The 19674-nt window shown below is 44.7% G+C and overlaps 1 protein-coding gene across 1 annotated transcript in view; it reads right to left on the minus strand.

Moving 5' to 3' along the window:
• The window catches only part of LOC137342476 (glycerol-3-phosphate dehydrogenase 1-like protein), a 67577-nt gene that overhangs the window by 20075 nt on the left and 27828 nt on the right, over nt 1-19674 (minus strand). The window contains exons 5-7 of the mRNA XM_068006369.1: nt 10638-10750; nt 2536-2769; nt 1645-1751 (exon numbers count right to left, since the gene is read on the minus strand). Of these exons, the coding sequence (XP_067862470.1) occupies nt 1645-1751; nt 2536-2769; nt 10638-10750 (454 nt within the window). The remainder of the gene's footprint in view (nt 1-1644; nt 1752-2535; nt 2770-10637; nt 10751-19674) is intronic.

Raw genomic sequence — 19674 nt, forward strand, 5'->3', positions numbered from 1 at the left:
TCCTGATCTGTATGCAGCAGCTACTCATTGCCTTAACCAGCTGAGACATTGAAGAGCACATTTCACTATTCTGAACTTTTGAGCTAAAAATCCTTCCTATCCATTTATTTAAAAAAAGTTTAAATGATAGGTCTTCGACCTGAAATGTTAACTCTTTCTTTCTCTACAGATGCCACCTGACTTGCTGAGCTTCTCCAGCATTTTCTATTTTTATTTCAGATTTCCAGCATCTGCAGTATTTTGCTTTTGATTTAGAATTTACAACAGTGATCGCTAAGATTTTACAAAAAGATTTACAATATTATGAAATTATGAAAAAAAGCTTTGCCAAAGGTAATCAGAAAGCTAAATTCTGATTCATTAAAAGAAGTTGCATTTCTGTGGTGTTCCTTACTCACAAGAAGACTTTTTCAAACACTTTACATTAAGGGGTATTAACAGGGGATGCCGAGCAGAGTGGGGGAGGGGGTGGGGAAAGAGGGATAAATGGAGAGGGTTAGGATGGGACACCACAGTCAAAGAGAAATGTTTTGAGAAGGTTTTTGTAAGCAGGTAGAAAGATAGCAAGGTAGAAGCAAATGGACAGCCAGTTTCAAGGGTAGAAGCATAGTAGCTGAATGAGCACCCAGCAATGGTGGAGGTCATGGAGAAGGGTTCATGCTGGGACATAAGTCAGGACATCCCCAAGGTAGAGTGGCTGAGGTCATGAAGGGATTTGAAAGCCATCAACTCGTTGCAGCAAGGGAAGCCAATGGAGAGGCTGGGATGATGGTATGAGGACGTAGGCTGTGGAGGGTTAAGGAAGGGTGGCCAACCGGAAGTTCATTTAAGAGTTGACATTCAAGGTGACAAAGGCATGGATTGGGGATTTGGCAGTAGAAGGGTGGAAGTGGGAAAAGGCAGTCTTAGTAATGGAGCAGGTGTGGCGGAGGAAGCTGAGCTCAGTGTCAAGCAGTACACCGAGGTTCCACACCTCCCGTCTCAGAGTGCAAGCATAATAATTGGTTGTGACCCAGACTATGAAAATATTTCTTCTACGGTGTAAAATGAAGTGACTCCCTAACATAGTTAAACAGTTGCTCTCTTCTTGATGGTCTGTGCACAGTAAATATTTTAGTAGCACTCATGAGCAGCAGGACTAATTGAGCTGACCTGCCCCATTCTATGATGTGGAGATGCCAGTGATTGTCTGGGGTTAACAATTGTAAACAATTTTACAACACCAAGTTATAGTCCAACGATTTTATTTTTAATCCCACAAGCTTTCGGGGGCTTTCCCCTTCCTCAGGCGGTGTGGAAAATTGTCACTTCCACACCGCCTGAGGAAGGGGAAAGCCCCCGAAAGCTTGTGGGATTAAAAATAAAATCGTTGGACTATAACTTGGTGTTGTAAAATTGTTTACAATTGCCCCATTCTAGACTAAGTGGGAAGCTGAAGTACTGAGCAGCAGTACAGCATTCCCCTGAGAGAAGGAAAAACTGGTGCAGTCAATGTGCTTCAGAAAACACTTCAAATCAGCTAATCACAGCATCTTTGATAGTAGCCATTCAGTGATAGCAAAGGTGGCATGAAGTAGCACAGGAGCATCCAACAGGGAAGAAAAATTCAGAGACACAAGTAAGTAACAAGTAAATTTGACTTACTTATCCACCATTGCCTTCTGTTTGAGAATCTGGTGCACTTCTGCTGAAGTCTGAGGACCTTGGAGCTTCTGACCATTTAGCAGCTCCTGTTCCAGCTGTTCAATAGTCTGCAGAGCAAATAATCCCACAGTTTTATACATTGCTGTAATGTCATCTCTTATGCAACACCTGAATAGTATTGTGGGTTGATGATATATATTCATCTACACACCATTTTTTCCATTACAATAAAGGTATACTTCATACATACATACAAACATACATACAGTAAAATAGTTAGATAGATAATAAATTATTGTACCTTCTTTATTGTACAAATTATTGTACAAATTATTGTACAAATTATTGTACAAATTATTGTACCTTCTACAACCTTCTTTATTGTGCCAGTAGAACCAAATGGTAGATGTGCTTTTTTTTTTACAATGAATATTCTATAAATGTGTATAAATAAGCTGTAGATGTTTAAAGCTGTTTCACATATTTTCTTCTGTTGGCCTCTCCTCCTGAAGGTGCCAATTCTTGCTGGTGTACAGTTTTACTTGCTCAAGTAGCATTCTTCACGTGAACCTAGACAATGAGCATTGACAGGCTACATGACTGTCGAGGAGGACTCCATAGGCAAGCCCGAACCTAGCCACATTCAAACATCCACACGCATGCACTTCTCAACAGGGGTCACTGAATAACAACTGGGAGAAGAAATCCTGGCCAACTTTCCCCTCCTTACTGCCACTCCAGCAGAGAACAGCTAACTCAGAGTGGGAATCGAACCTAGAATCTTCTGTTCTATATGGATCAGTTACATACTGCATTTAGCTAGTCAGTGAGAATCTGTATTTATTTAAATTTTCTTGAATAGAATATACAGTTAATAAAAGTCTTCTTTACCTTTCCAGTTTTTACGAAAGCTTCTGCAATCTTGCGATTTCGTCCACCATAGCAAGTTGTGATAACATCCGCAACGCCGCAACTTTCCAGGAAAGTCGTAACAGACACTGTCCCTTTGCAAAACAGTTTGGCAAACGCAATCATCTCCATCAAACCCAGGCGAATCACTGCAGCTTTAGTGTTATCTCCACAGGACAGACCATCACAAAAACCAGCTCCAACAGCAACGATGTTCTGTTAAAGGATGACAGTGCCATTCTATGAAGATGCAGCTTCCACATCCATTATAATCATGTTTTCTAAGTTTTATTATCAGTTATTAAGGTGACATGTAAATGCATTGTAAATACTCTCACTTATAACCAATGCTGATTCCTTCCAAGAGCAACCACAACTCAAAAAAAACTGCTCACCAGGAATCCATCTTCATGGCTGATCTCAAAATTAGTCTATATTAAAATGGTGCCGAATGCACTAGATTTTTAGTGGAGTGACCCATAAGACAGGATAATGTTTTGAATGTAGATGAAAAATGCATAGGACAGATGAACAACACTTTGTTGGAAGAAACCCAGCAAGAAGCTGAGAGGAGCCGAGCGGAGCGGAGGGAGCGTCCGATAAAAGGCGGGATTTCAGAGCGCTGAGAACAGCTGAGAGGAGCCGAGCCGAGCAGAGGGAGCGTCCGATAAAAGGCGGGATTTCAGAGCGCTGAGAACAGCTGAGAGGAGCCGAGCGGAGCGGAGGGAGCGTCCGATAAAAGGCGGGATTTCAGAGCGCTGAGAACAGCTGAGAGGAGCCGAGCCGAGCGGAGGGAGCGTCCGATAAAAGGCGGGATTTCAGAGCGCTGAGAACAGCTGAGAGGAGCCGAGCCGAGCGGAGCTGCGACGGAGTTCGAAGTGACGTCAGGAATCAGATCGGGACGCAACACAGGGGAGGCACCTGATTGGTGAGTAGGTTCAGGTGAGTATTTCTACTTATCTACAGTAACTAAAGTAAAAAGAAAGGGAAGGTCTGCAGGTCTTATAGGAGGTAGCGTTTTTTTTAGTAAATCAAGGTCCCTAGTGTAGTTAACATTCTCTAAATTAAGAACAATTTAAAGGAGTAAACTCCTTAAAGGGAGTGGTAAGTAGTTTTTCTTTCCTTTTTTTTCTCTTGACATTGTAGTTGTTGTTAAGCTAACTTAAGGGTTAAGTCATGGCAGGAGATCCCACAGCCGTGTCATGTTCCTCTTGTGGGATGTGGGAATTCAGGGATCCTTCCTGTATCCCTGATTCCTTCACCTGCGGGAAGTGTGTCCAGCTGCAGCTACTGTTTGACCGCTTGACGGCTCTGGAGCTGCGGATGGACTCACTTTGGAGCATCCGCGATGCTGAGAAAGTCGTGGATAGCACGTTCAGTGAGTTGGTCACACCGCAGATAAAAATTACTGAGGGAGATAGTGAATGGGTGACCAACAGACAGAGGAAGAGTAGGAAGGCAGTGCAGGGGTCCCCTGCGGTCATCTCCCTCCAAAACAGGTATACCGTTTTGGATACTGTTGGGGGAGATGGCTCACCAGGGGAAGGTGGCAGTGGCCAGGTTCATGGCACCGTGGCTGGCTCTGCTGCACAGGAGGGCAGGAAAAAGAGTGGCAGAGCTATAGTGATAGGGGACTCGATTGTAAGGGGAATAGACAGGCGTTTCTGCGGACGCAACCGAGACTCCAGGATGGTATGTTGCCTCCCTGGTGCAAGGGTCAAGGATGTCTCGGAGTGGCTGCAGGACATTCTGGAGGGGGAGGGTGAACAGCCAGTTGTCGTGGTGCATATAGGCACCAACGATATAGGTAAAAAACAGGATGAGGTCCTACAAGCTGAATTTAGGGAGTTAGGAGTTAAACTAAAGAGTAGGACCTCAAAGGTAGTAATCTCAGGATTGCTACCAGTGCCATGGGCTAGTCAGAGTAGGAATGACAGGATAGCTCGGATGAATACGTGGCTTGAGAGATGGTGCAAGAGGGAGGGATTCAAATTCCTGGGCCATTGGAACCGGTTCTGGGGGAGGTGGGACCAGTACAAATTGGACGGTCTGCATCTGGGCAGGACTGGAACCAATGTCCCAGGGGGAGTGTTTGCTAGTGCTGTTGGGGAGGGTTTAAACTAATGTGGCAGGGGGATGGGAACCGATGCAGGAAGTCAGTGGGAAATAAAGTGGTGACAGAAACAAAAGGCAGTAAGGGAGAGTGTACAGAACATGACCGGACAGATGGTCTGAGAAAGCAGGGCAAAGACCAAGGGAAGTCTAGATTAAACTGCATTTATTTCAATGCAAGAAGTCTGATGGGCAAGGCAGATGAATTCAGGGCATGGATGGGTACATGGGACTGGGATGTTATAGCTATTACTGAAACATGGCTAAGGGAGGGGCAGGACTGGCAGCTCAATGTTCCAGGGTACAGATGCTATAGGAAAGATAGAGCAGGAGGTAAGAGAGGAGGGGGAGTTGCGTTCTTGATTAGGGAGAACATCACGGCAGTAGTGAGAGGGGATATATCCGAGGGTTCGCCCACTGAGTCTATATGGGTAGAACTGAAAAATAAGAAGGGAGAGATCACTTTGATAGGATTGTACTACAGACCCCCAAATAGTCAACGGGAAATTGAGGAGCAAATATGTAAGGAGATTACAGACAGCTGCAAGAAAAATAGGGTGGTAATAGTAGGGGACTTTAACTTTCCCAACATTAACTGGGACAGCCATAGCATTAGGGGCTTGGATGGAGAGAAATTTGTTGAGTGTATTCAGGAGGAATTTCTCATTCAGTATGTGGATGGCCCGACTAGAGAGGGGGCAAAACTTGACCTCCTCTTGGGAAATAAGGAAGGGCAGGTGACAGAAGTGTTAGTGAGGGATCACTTTGGGACCAGTGATCATAATTCCATTAGTTTTAAGATAGCTATGGAGAAGGATAGGTCTGGCCCAAAAGTTAAAATTCTAAATTGGGGAAAGGCCAATTTTGATGGTATTAGACAGGAACTTTCAGAAGTTGATTGGGAGAGTCTGTTGGCAGGCAAAGGGACGTCTGGTAAGTGGGAGGCTTTCAAAAGTGTGTTAACCAGGGTTCAGGGTAAGCACATTCCTTATAAAGTGAAGGGCAAGGCTGGTAGAAGTAGGGAACCTTGGATGACTCGGGAGATTGAGGCCCTAGTCAAAAAGAAGAAGGAGGCATATGATATGCATAGGCAGCTGGGATCAAGTGGATCCCTTGAAGAGTATAGAGATTGCCAGAGTAGAGTTAAGAGAGAAATCAGGAGGGCAAAAAGGGGACATGAGATTGCTTTGGCAGATAATGCAAAGGAGAATCCAAAGAGCTTCTACAAATACATAAAGGGCAAAAGAGTAACTAGGGAGAGAGTAGGGCCTCTTAAGGATCAACAAGGTCATCTATGTGCGGAACCACAAGAGATGGGTGAGATCCTGAATGAATATTTCACATCGGTATTTACGGTTGAGAAAGGCATGGATGTTAGGGAACTTGGGGAAATAAATAGTGATGTCTTGAGGAGTGTACGTATTACAGAGAGGGAGGTGCTGGAAGTCTTAACGCGCATCAAGGTAGATAAATCTCCGGGACCTGATGAAATGATCATAATTCCATTAGTTTTAAGATAGCTATGGAGAAGGATAGGTCTGGCCCAAAAGTTATAGGTTAGGGAGGAAATTGCGGGTCCCCTAGCAGAGATATTTGAATCATCCACCGCTACAGGTGAGGTGCCTGAAGATTGGAGGGTAGCAAATGTTGTGCCTTTGTTTAAGAAGGGCGGCAGGGAAAAGCCTGGGAACTACAGACCGGTGAGCCTGACATCTGTAGTGGGTAAGTTGTTAGAGGGTATTCTGAGAGACAGGATCTGCAGGCATTTGGAGAGGCAGGGACTAATTAGGAACAGTCAGCATAGTTTTGTGAGAGGAAAATCATGTCTCACGAATTTGATTGAGTTTTTTGAAGGGGTAACCAAGAAGATAGATGAGGGCTGTGCAGTAGACGTGGTCTACATGGACTTCAGCAAAGCCTTTGACAAGGTACCGCATGGTAGGTTGTTACATAAGGTTAAATCTCATGGGATCCAAGGTGAGGTAGCCAATTGGATACAAAATTGGCTTGACGACAGAAGACAGAGGGTGGTTGTAGAGGGTTGTTTTTCAAACTGGATGCCTGTGTCCAGCGGTGTGCCTCAGGGATCGGTGCTGGGTCCGCTGTTATTTGTTATTTATATTAATGATTTGGATGAGAATTTAGGAGGCATGGTTAGTAAGTTTGCAGATGACACCAAGATTGGTGGCATTGTGGACAGTGAAGAAGGTTATCTAGGATTGCAACGGGATCTTGATAAATTGGGCCAGTGGGCCGATGAATGGCAGATGGAGTTTAATTTAGATAAATGTGAGGTAATGCATTTTGGTAGATCGAATCGGGCCAGGACCTACTCCGTTAATGGTAGGGCGTTGGGGAGAGTTATAGAACAAAGAGATCTGGGAGTACAGATTCATAGCACCTTGAAAGTGGAGTCACAGGTGGATAGGGTGGTGAAGAAGGCATTCGGCATGCTTGGTTTCATTGGTCAGAACACTGAATGCAGGAGTTGGGATGTCTTGTTGAAGTTGTACAGGGCATTGGTGAGGCCACACTTGGAGTACTGTGTACAGTTCTGGTCACCCTATTATAGAAAGGATATTATTAAACTAGAAAGAGTGCAGAAAAGATTTACTAGGATGCTACCGGGACTTGATGGTTTGACTTATAGGGAGAGGTTAGACAGACTGGGACTTTTTTCCCTGGAGAGTAGGAGGTTTAGGGGTGATCTTATAGAAGTCTATAAAATAATGAGGGGCATAGATAAGGTAGATAGTCAAAATCTTTTCCCAAAGGTAGGGGAGTCTATAACGAGGGGGCATAGATTTAAGGTGAGAGGGGAGAGATACAAAAGGGTCCAGAGGGGCAATTTTTTCACTCAAAGGGTGGTGAGTGTCTGGAACGAGCTGCCAGAGGCAGTAGTAGAGGCGGGTACAATTTTGTCTTTTAAAAAGCATTTGGACAGTTACATGGGTAAGATGGGTATAGAGGGATATGGACCAAGTGCAGGAAATTGGGACTAGCTTAGTGGTATAAACAGGGCGACATGGACATGTTGGGCCGAAGGGCCTGTTTCCATGTTGTAACTTCTATGATTCTATGAAGATTGGTTTCCTACTCGCAGTTTTCTCAGCTTCTTCAGCCATACAATTCCATTGCTAATTTTTTTATATTTTGCCTCAATCACTGTTCTGCGTGCATGAGCATAGACACAGGAAGGGGGGGGGGTGTCAATGGCAATTCGACTTCTGCCTAAGATGGGCACAAGGGGGGCACAAGGGGAGCAAAGGGTGCCTGAACCATGTTCGGGTTTGGGCTTCATTTGAATGCTACTGGCATGCTCCAGGCGCCAAATGGGTGGAAAATTAGTCACCTGCCATACTTAGCTGGCCAACAGGCTGGGCTTGGAGGCAGTCGAGCACACAGTATGTTTGTGGAGCCAGGAAGAGCACCTCTGTTCCTCCTGCCACAACAAAAATTCTCCCCAAAAAATGTTGGCCCTTTTCTTCAGTAGCCACTAGAGTTCCCTTAAAGGACTGCTGGTTAGGCTGCTCACTGCCTGGCACATATGGGCAGAGAATGCACTTCACCCATTTGTACCTGAAAATTGCAATTGGGGTCCTATGACCAGAGTTGGACCCCAATTTGCATATTTAAGCAGCCTTATGCCTTGAACAGCTGCCTTGCCTGAAAAAAAAATCACTTCAGGTGGGCCTTGGGCATCAATGTGGTGGTCGAGATCCTCCCCCCCTCCCCCTGCCAGCCACCAGTTTTTCATGAGAGAAATGGGCAGCCGGAAGTTGAAACTTAACCCCAAGTGTCTGCAGTCTATTTGACCATGAGGGAATTACAGTGTAACCCAAGCATGCTCACCAAACATCTGTATATTATTTACACTTTCAAGTGGGGGTCACTGGATAGCAATCAGGAGAAGGTACCCGGCTGATTTTCCCCCTCTTTGCCCAGGGACAGGAAAGCTAGTTGTAGTGCCTGTAAGAAGTTACTTTTATGGAGCAACAAATAACTTCCAATTATATAGTACTTTTAAAATGGAAAAGCTTTCTCAGGCACTTTGAGGCATGAGGAAAAACAGGCACCAAGGAAATGGAGGATAGATTAGATGGGGTAATCAAATCCTTGGTCAAAGACATGGGTTTTAAAGAGGGTCTTTAAAGGAGGAGAGGGGGGGTGAACAGACAGAGGGATTAAGGAAGGAAATTCCAGAGAATGGGACGTACGCGGCTGAAGGTATGGACACCAATGGTGGGACAAAGAGAGGGACAGAAGCACAAGAGACTACGTCAGGTCAGGGAGTTGGTGGAGGTTACAGAGATAGGGAGGGGCAAGGCCATTGAGGGATTTAAACATGAAGATGAGAATTTTATATTTGAGATGTTGGGACATGGGGAGCCAATGTAGGTGAGCAAGGGCATGGGTGATGAATGAGCATGACTTGGTGTAGGACAGCAGAGCAGCTGATACCTTGAGGGGGTATGGGACTGGAGCCAAAGTTGGGCAGTTAAGACCTGGGATTTATGGTCAGCTTCATGACCAAGATGAGTTTAGTGAGGGGCAAAGTGAGATTCTATGGAGTATAGCGGTGGGAAACCAGGGGCTTGGAGGGTCAGAGGCAGCTGTGCAGGTGGTATCAGTTTTAGATAAATTGTCACTTAACTTCACATTTAAAAAGGTCCAAAACGAGGATGGAATGTGCACTGGTTTTGAATGCACTAGCTCTCACACGTCACTAAGTACTTCGATAATAATGCAGAAATAACATAGAAGACTCACTAATACCTCAGAAAGTGGACACAACCTGAATAGGAATAGCAGTAATATCAAAAAGGTACCAGATAACAGAAAATGCTCGAAATACAGAGCAGCTCAGTCAGCAGCTAAAAAGAGAAAAGATAGGTTATATTTCACACATAGACCCAATTCTGAGAAAGGATCTACTCTCAAAACTTCAATTTATCTTTTCAGATGCTGTTGAACCCACTAAGTTAATATTTTGTGTGGAGATCCTTAGTCAAAATTGAGTCTATATGCAAAACATAGCCTGTTGGTTTTCAGATGCTGATGGATCTGCTGTGGGTTTCCTGCATTTGAGATCTTTTAAATACATATCTGTACTGAGCATCAACATTCAGTTTTTGGATAAAATCTCTGCAAAAGGAAAAAGAAAGTTAAAACTGTTGTGGTAAAATATTGCAATTTACAGCACACTAATTTATTTTTCCATGTAGTCATTTAATTTAAAAAGCCCTTTTTTTTGACCAGCCAAGTACTTGGCATGTATGGAATTGCCATGTTTAAGAGTCTCAAAACCAAGCTTTAGAGATATCTACATCTTTATAGTTTCTGTTTGCCTGGTAAGAGTGCACTTACATCCAACTTATCCAAGTCTAGAAAACTTAGGTACAAAGCATTAGTAAGCTTCCCACTGTACATCCAGCCAAGACCACTCCACACATTAGGGCATTGGCTTGCAGGGTTATCTGGAAGAATCCCCCTCTCTTCCCCCTCCCTAAGATTCCATTAATGACTCAGACTGACTGCTCAATCATCAACAGTGCCCTGGAGTACTGCAGACTTGCCTGGTTCAGGTATTAGATCACCGAGTGTGTCACAAAGGGTGGATTAAGTTTCAAACCTCCATCACCAGGCAAGTCAACTGGAAGCCACTTCAAATGCAAGACCCAGTTTATCTCCCCTCAGAGATGGATAGTCACACTGGTGGCACACTGCAATATGGTGGTGAGGGGAGGGGGACATGAATTTTACCTTCATGTCACCTAGTTGCCTTTCATGATTGTACAGAGATGAAAAATAGCCACATCACTATTGTGTACCCCCTACCGGTCAGCTTTAGAATAGCACTGCTGAGACCAAGAGCAGAACATTTGGTCACCCACCCATAAATGGTCCAATGCTAGAAGGAGGAGGATTCAAATTCTTACAAAAAAAATTCAAACTGCAATACGCCCTCTTACCTTTAGTGCTCCACACAGTTCCACAGTATCTGCATCCTCCACCACACTTATCCGAAAATTGGGTGTCTGCAGGAGCTCTTTGAAGATGTTTCCATGTTGCATATTTTTGCTGCCTGATAGAAGGAATAACTGTTATTTAGTTCTTCTAATTAACTGAATTTAATTTCTACTGTAAAAGTCACACAAACTGGTCATAAACAGTAAAAACAAGGCCTACAAAGACTGAACATTTAACCAATTCACAGAACTCCCTTGCAATAAACAAATTCAGTGTTACTTTTCAGTTTTGCACAATGCATGACCTAGTGCTGCTGACCCACTGTTGAGAGGCAAGGAACTGTCATTTGGAGAATTGGTAACATTGGGCCTGATATTAGGAGGGAGGCGGGTTACCAGCGGGGGGTCAACTGGGTACGTGGGTAACCCGCCCAGTAAAATTGGTGAGTGTGAGGAGGTCTACAAAGTAGGTAAATGTGTTTGGACAGCAGAGTTTAGGGTATGGCTTAATAATATTGAGTGTGGAGACAACGGTGTGGCAGGCAAAACTTTGTCTGAGGTGACAGAGTGCCCTGCTGCAACGAATGAGGGTTTACCCCGCACCTGTTAAATGGACCTTTGCAGCTGCCACTGGCTGCTGGCTGCAACACGTCTGTTTAAACAGGGAGCGTTTCCCCCAGCATGGGAAACACGCTCTGGGTAGTCCAAAATCCGAATCCTCCTAAAATCTCCAACTAACGAAGTCTGTAAACGACCTCAAGTACCCAGATAATGATCTTAAGTGGGATCCCGCCGGCTTTGATTGCCGGTGGGAGTCCCTCATGTGGGGACTGCGCGCGCACCGATTTGCGTCATTGGGGAACCCGGAAATGGGCAGGTTGGAGCTGGGCACCAGACATGGTCCGGGAATCCCCAATTTTAGGAGCCATCAACGCACCCGTTCGGCCATCCGAAAATTGAACCCATTAAGTTTATAATGAATGCTTACATCGAGGCCACCAAATTTGGCAAAATATGGCTTGCAATATGCCCTCTTACCTTTAGTGCTTCACACAGTTTGTTAGGTAAGGGTATTAAGGGATTGGAACATAGGAACAGGAGTAGGCCATTCAGCCCCTTGAGCCTGTTCCACCATTCAATGAGATCATGGCTAATCTGTATCCTAACTCCATCAACCCGCCTTGGCTCCCTATCCCTTCATACCCTTGGCTAACAGAAACCTAGCGATCTCAGTTTTAAAATTATTAATCTAATGCTTTATGAGGGAAAGCGTTCCACACTTCTGCCACCCTTTGCGTGAAGCAGTGTTTCCTAACTTCTCTCCTGAATGGCCTGGCTCAGAATTTTTTTAATTCGTTCATGGGATGTGGGCATCGCTGGCAAGGCCAGCATTTATTGTCCATCCCGAATTGCCCTCTAGAAGGTGGTGGCGAGCCGCCTTCTTGAAACACTACAGTCCGTGTGGTGAAGGTTCTCCCACAGTGCTGTTAGAAAGGGAGTTCCAGGATTTTGACCCAGCAACGATGAAGGAACGACGATATATTTCCAAGTTGGGATGGTGTGTGACTTGGAGGGGAACATTCAGGTGGTGATGTTCCCATGTGCCTGCTGCTCTTGTCCTTTTAGGTGGTAGAGGTCGCACGTTTGGGAAGTGCTGTCGAAGAAGCCTTGGCGAGTTGTTGCAGTGCATCCTGTGGATGGTACACACTGCAGCCACAGTGCGCCGGTGGTGAAGGGAGTGTATGTTTGGGATGGTGGATGGGGTGTCAATCAAGCGGGCTGCTTTGTCCTGGATGGTGTCGAGCTTCTTGAGTGTTGTTGGAGCTGCACTCATCCAGGCAAGTGGAGAGTATTCCATCACACTCCTGACTTGTGCCTTGTAGATGGTGGAAAGGCTTTGGGGAGTCAGGAGGTGAGTCACTCGCCACAGAATACCCAGCCTCTGACCTGCTGTTGTAGCCACAGTATTTATGAGGCTGGTCCAGTTAAGTTTCCGGTCAATGGTGACCCCCAGGATGTTGATGGTGGGGGATTCAGCGATGGTAATGCCGTTGAATGTCAAGGGGAGGTGGTTAGACTCTCTCTTGTTGGAGATGGTCATTGCCTGGCACGAATGTTCCTTGCCACTTATCAGCCCAAGCCTGGATGTTGTCCAAGTCTTGCTACACACGGACACGGACTGCTTCATTATCTGAGGGGTTGCGAATGGAACTGAACACTGCAATCATCAGCAAACATCCCCATTTCTGATACAAAATGCAGATGATACAAAAATGGGAGGGAAAGTAGAGAGTGAGAGGACATAAAAAACCTACAAGGGGATATAGACAGGCTGGGTGAGTGGGCGGAGATTTGGCAGATGCAATACAATATTGGAAAATGTGAGGTTATGCACTTTGGCAGGAAAAATCAGAGAGCAAGTTATTATCTTAATGGCGAGAAACTGGAAAGTACTGCAGTACAAAGGGATCTGGGGGTCCTAGTGCAAGAAAATCAAAAGGTTAGTATGCAGGTGCAGCAGGTGATCAAGAAGGCCAACGGAATGTTGGCTTTTATTGCTAGGGGGATAGAATATAAAAACAGGGAGGTATTGCTGCAGTTATATAAGGTATTGGTGAGACCGCACCTGGAATACTGCATACAGTTTTGGTCTCCATACTTGAGAAAATACATACTTGCTCTTGAGGCAGTACAAAGAAGGTTCACTCGGTTAATCCCGGGGATGAGGGGGTGGACATATGAGGAGAGGTTGAGTAGATTGGGACTCTACTCATTGGATTTCAGAAGAATGAGAGGCGATCTTATTGAAACATTTAAGATTGTGAAGGGGCTTGATCGGGTGGATGCGGTAAGGATGTTCCCAAAGATGGGTGAAACTAGAACTAGGGGGCATAATCTTAGAATAAGGGGCTGCTCTTTCAAAACTGAGATGAGGAGAAACTTCTTCACTCAGAGGGTAGTAGGTCTGTGGAATTTGCTGCCCCAGGAAGCTGTGGAAACTACATCATTAAATAAATTTAAAACAGAAATAGACAGTTTCCTAGAAGTAAAGGGAATTAGGGGTTACGGGGAGCGGGCAGGAAATTGGACATGAATTTAGATTTGAGGTTAGGATCAGATCAGCCATGATCTCATTGAATGGCGGAGCAGGCTCGAGGGGCCGATTGGCCTACTCCTGCTCCTATTTCTTATGTTCTTATTATGATGGAGGGAAGGTCATTGATGAAGCAGCTGAAGATGGCTGGGCCTAGGACACTGCTCTGAGGAACTCTTGCAGCAATGTCCTGGGGCCGAGATGGTTGGCCTCCAACAACCACTACCATCTTCCTTTATGCTAGGTATGACTCCAGCCACTGGAGAGTTTCCCCCCCGATTCCCATTGACTTCAATTTTACTAGGGCTCCTTGGTGCCACATTCGGTCAAATGCTGCCTTGATGTCAAGGGCAGTCACTCTCACCTGACCTCTGGAATTCAGCTCTTTTGTCCATGTTTGGACCAAGGCTGTAATGAGGTCTGGAGCAGAGTGGTCCTGGTGGAACCCAAACTGAGCAGGTTATTGGTGAGTAAGTGCCGCTTGATAGCACTGTCGACAACACCTTCCATCACTTTGCTGATGATTGAGAGTAGACTGATGGGGCGGTAATTGGTCGGATTGGATTTGTCCTGCTTTTTGTGGGCAATTTTCCACATTGTTGGGTAGATACCAGTGTTGCAGCTGTACTGGAACAACTTGGATAGAGGCGCGGCTAGTTCTGGAGCACAAGTTTTCAGCACTACAGCCGGGATGTTGTCGGGGCCCATAGCCTTTGCTGTATCCAGTGCACTCAGCCATTTCTTGATATCACGTGGAGTGAATCGAATTGGCTGAAGACTGGCTTCAGTGATGGTGGGAAATCGGGGGGGGTGGGGTGGGAGCCCAAGATGGATCATCCACTCGGCACTTCTGGCTGAAGATGATTGCAAACACTTCAGCCTTGCCTTTTGCACTCACGTGCTGGACTCTGCCATCATTGAGGATGGGGATGTTCACGGTGCCTCCTCCTCCCGTTAGTTGTTTAATTGTCCACCACCATTCACAACTGGATGTGGCAGGACTGCAGAGCTTTGATCTGATCCATTGGTTGTGGAATCACTTAGCTCTGTCTATAGCATGTTGCTTCCGCTGTTTAGCATGCATGTAGTCCTGAGTTGTAGCTTCACCAGGTTGGCACCTCATTTTTAGGTACGCCAGGTGCTGCTCCTGGCATGCTCCTCTACACTCCTCAATGAACCAAGGTTGATCCCCTGGTTTGTTGGTAATAGTAGAGTGAGGAATATGCCGGGCCATGAGGTTACAGATTGTGCTGGAATACAATTCTGCTGCTGCTGATGGCCCACAGTGCCTCATGGATGCCCAGTTTTGAGCTGGTAGATCTGTTCTGAATCTATCCCATTTAGCACGGTGATAGTGCCACACAACATGTTGGACGGTGTCCTCAGTGCAAAGACGGGACTTCATCTCCACGAGGACTGTGCGGTGGTCACTCCTACCAATACTGTCATGGACAGATGCATCTGCGACAGGCAGATTAGTGAGGACGAGGTCAAGTTGGTTTTTCCCTCGTTCGCTCACCACCTGCCGCAGGCCCAGTCTGGCAGCTATGTCCTTCAGGACTTGGCCAGCTCGTCAGTAGTGGTGTTACCAAGCCACTCTTGGTAACGGACATTGAAGTCCCCCACCCAGAGTACATTCTGTGCCCGTGCTACCCTCAGTGCTTCCTCCAAGTGGTGCTCAACATGGAGGAGGACTGATTCATCAGCTGAGGGAGGACGGTATGTGGTAATCAGCAGGTGGTTTCCTTGCCCATGTTTGACCTGAAGCAATGAGATTTCATGGGGTCCGGAGTCAATGTTGAGGACTCCCAGGGCCACTCCCTCCTGACTGTATATCACTGTACCGCCACCTCTGGTCGGTCTGTCCTACCGGTGGGACAGGACATACCCAGGGATGGTGATGGAAGAGTCTGGGACGTTGGCTGAAAGGTATGATTCTTTGAGTATGGCTATGTCAGGCTGTTGCTTGACTAGTCTGTGGGACAGCTCTCCCAATTTTGCCACAAGTCCCCAGATGCTCGTGAGGAGGACTTTGCAGAGTCGACTGGGCTTGGTTTGCCTTTGTCGTGTCCGGTGCCTAGTGGTCCGTCCGGTATTATTCTTATTATGACATGAGCTACCCATTACAAATCCACGTTGGCTCCCTCTTATCAGCTGAAATTTCTTTATGTGCTCAGTTACTCCGTCCTTAATTATAGATTCCCCACAACCGATGTCAGACTAACAGGTTTATAATTTTCCTGGTTTCTCTCTCTCGCCTTTCTTAAATAATAGAGTTACATTTGCAATTTTTGAATCTAAAAAGGGACAATCCTAAATTGAGAGCGCTTTGGAAGATTATGGCTAAAGCATCTGCAATTTCCTCGCCTACTTCCTTTAAAACCCTGTGGTGGAAACCATCTGGTCCTGGGGATGTGTCAGTTTTTAGTGCCATTATTTTTTTTAAATACTGTTTTCTCGCTTATGTTCCAGTCCTTGATTCATTATTAGTTTCCCTGGAATGTCAGGTATATTATTCTCTTCCTCTACTGTGAAGATGGACACAAAGTAATTATTCAACAAGTCTGCCATTTCCTTATTTTCATTTGCAATCATAGTAGGTACAGCACAGGAGGAGACCATTCGGCCCAACATGCCTGTGCCGGCTCTTTGGTTATTCAGGATGTAGACTAATACTTTTACTGGGGTAGCATACAAAGTAGTTAACAGAATAGTTTATCTCGCAACCCAGAACAGTTTGAGATAAATGGAAACTGTCCACTATCTTCTAGAAATAATTGCCCTGATACCAAGGGGAGGAGGTAGAGGAACAAGATGATAGTTTTTAAAATCAGTAGCTTGACAAGCCAATCTTCAGGGGAGTGGCCAAGGTTAAACATTTGGTTTCCCCTTTGTGTGTGAAAAAAGTCTGTGGCAGTTTGAGTTTGGAATGGTGAGAGGGGCAGGAGGATCTCACTTTCTCTCTAGCCAGAGGAAGGCTGTAGAACATTCTAGGTTGGGACATGAATACATGCAGTCTGTATTAGAAAAAACTCGTGCCAGTCTTTGAAGAAGTAACAGAAACAGTAGACAAGGACAATGCAGCAGATGTAGTATAATTGGATTTTCAAAAGGCCTTCGATAAGGTACCACATTGTAGACTCATGACTAAGGTCAGAGCATGTGGAGTCGGGGGACAAGTAGCAGAATGGATAGCAAGTTGGCTATAAGTCAGAAATCAGAGAGTAGGGGTTAAGGGTAGCTACTCAGATTGGCAAAAGATGAGAAGTGATGTTCCTCAGGGATTGACGCTAGGACCACTGTTGTTCACAATTTACATTAACGACTTGGATTCGGGAATCGGAAATACAATTTCAAAATTTGGAGACGACACCAAATTGGGGGAGGTGTAGTTAATACAAAGGAAGAATGCGTTAAAATGCAAAAGGACATTAATAAACTTGCAGAATGGATGTGAAATTCCCAAATGAATTTCAATATAAATAAGTGTGAGGTGGTGCATTTTGGTAGGAAGAATGAGGCCACATACTACTTGGATTAAAAGAGTCTAATTGGGCTAGAGAAGCAAAGGGATCTAGGAGTACAGATGCACAAATCACTAAAAGTAGCGACGCAGGTTACTAAGGCCATAAAAAAGACAAATCAAGCACAGGGGTTCATTTCTAGAGGGATAGAATTGAAAAGCAGAGAAGTTATGTTAAACTTGTATAGAACCTTGGTTAGACCACACTTAGAATAGTCATCTCCATATTATAGAAAAGGATATAGAGGAATTGGTGAGGTTGCAAAAAAGATTCACAAGGATACCACCAAAACTGAGTGGATATACTTATCAGGAAAGGCTGAACAGGCTGGGGCTCTTTTCTCTAGAAGAGAGAAGGCTGAGGGGTGACCTGTCTTTAAGATAATGAAAGGGTTTGATAAGGTAGATGTCGAGAAAATGTTTCCACTTGAGAGAGTCTTAAATATAAAATTTAATAAATCCAATAGGTAATTCAGGAGAAACTTCTTTACCCAGAGAGTGGTAAGAATGTGGAATGCACTACCACAGGGAGTAATTGAGGCAAATAGCAAAGATGCATTTAAGGGGACGCTAGATAAGCACATGAGGGTGAAAGGAATAGAAGGGTACACTGATAAGGTTAGATGAAGTGGGGACGGAGTAAATGCGTGCGGAGCATAAACACCGGCATAGTCCAGTTGGGCCGAATGGCCTGTTTCTGTGTGGTAGTTTTGATGTAACTCGATGTTGGTGATGCTGACTTGCAAAGTGAGATATGCCATTATCAAGGGCAAAGTTTCTGTAATTTGTTACCTTACGAGGTGCAATAGGAATAATACAAAACTCATTGTGAAAGTGTTATTCTGTTCATTCATGTGTTTCAAGCAAAATAAACCAGTTTGTTGGTTTGCAATTGACCTTGTCTCACTACCGTGCTGATCAGTCTGTCTTCCAAAAGATAGGAGAAAGGCAAGATCACAATGGCCAGTGCACACAACGAGGGATCTTATTGTTACAGCCTCCAGGTCACCCAATTGTGTAACTGAATAATGGGTGGTAAGAGTACTCTGCAGGATGTAGGGGACATAAGGCCCATTTATAGGTGGTGCTGAATCTGACAGAATATCTAGTCTGACCTGTAAAATCATAAACAGGAAGGACGTCCAGGAGGGAGAGAGAAAAGAAGTGTGCAGTTTCAAAAAAAAACAAGCGACTGATTTGGCTTTTCTGAAAAACAGTGGAGCTGATGCAATGGGAAAGTTATGCTTCCATGTTAATAATTAGAGATTGATTAAGAGAATTTTTTTTGAGAGAAAAATGTCATTAGATTTCAGCTAAAAGAAAAAGTGGCAAAAAGTTAATATCTGATCAGAACAATGCAAACCAAATTGAACTGCACCTGGTGGGTAACTGTGATTAGAACTATTTACTTACATGGAAGATAACCACCGACAGACTAGTAAAGCCAACTAGTCTGTTTCCATGTTGTAAGTTCCTTGTCTTTCTTTATATCAGCACTATGGCAGATACCAGTAAATCAGCAAACAGTCATTACGAATCTCGTGCATCAATTCATTCCCTGTTCATTCTACAATTTATGTTATAAGACTACAGTAATAGAAATATTTTCTTTGTTACTGTGGTGTTCCCAATAATTATTTGTTTCCTTGCAGCTTTAGGATACTGCCGCTCTCTCCTTTACTAATGAAGGTTATTCTAAATTTCTAGCACAAGTACCACACAGATCAACATTCACAATTCTGTTTTTTTGGTTACTTATTTGCTTTTTCTTCCAAGTATCTCCCCATCTCTTATGAAGGCACTGACTCTTGCTGGGGTAAAGTTCAACAGGTTCGCGTGTAAGCATCAGCTGGCTATTTTAACCCAACAGCTACATGTGTACAATTTTCCTGCAGGGGTCACTGAATAGCAATCAGTAGCGGAAACCCTGATTAATTTTACCCCTCTCCAGCTCAGAGGCATAGAACTAATTATAGCACTACTAGAATCGTAACTACCCCCACACCAGTTCAGATCAGCTAACTCAGCACAAACCAAGAATCAACCCTGTGACCTTCTAAAATAAAAAAACAGAAAATGCTGGAAATACTTAGTAGGTCAGGCAGCATTTGAGGAGACAGAAACAGAGTTAACGTTTCAGGTTGATGACTTCTCGTCAGAACGGGAAGAAATTAGAGATTTAGCAGTTTTTAAGCAAGTACAGAGCCAGGGGAAGTAGGGGGGGGGGTTGAGGGGAGGAAAGAACAAAGGGGAAGATTTGTAATCAGGTGGAGGACAGGAGTGATTAAATGACAAAAGGGATGACGATGCAAGGCAAAAGGGGGTGGTAATGGGACAAGTAAGGAAACAAAAGACGGGTCCAGCGGAGCTGTAAATGGCAACTGCAGGACCATTAGCAGCGTCTGCTGTCTGAAAAAAACACC

This window comes from Heptranchias perlo, chromosome 2, assembly GCF_035084215.1.
Source record: "Heptranchias perlo isolate sHepPer1 chromosome 2, sHepPer1.hap1, whole genome shotgun sequence".
In the NCBI taxonomy this organism is placed as follows: Eukaryota; Metazoa; Chordata; class Chondrichthyes; order Hexanchiformes; family Hexanchidae; genus Heptranchias; species Heptranchias perlo.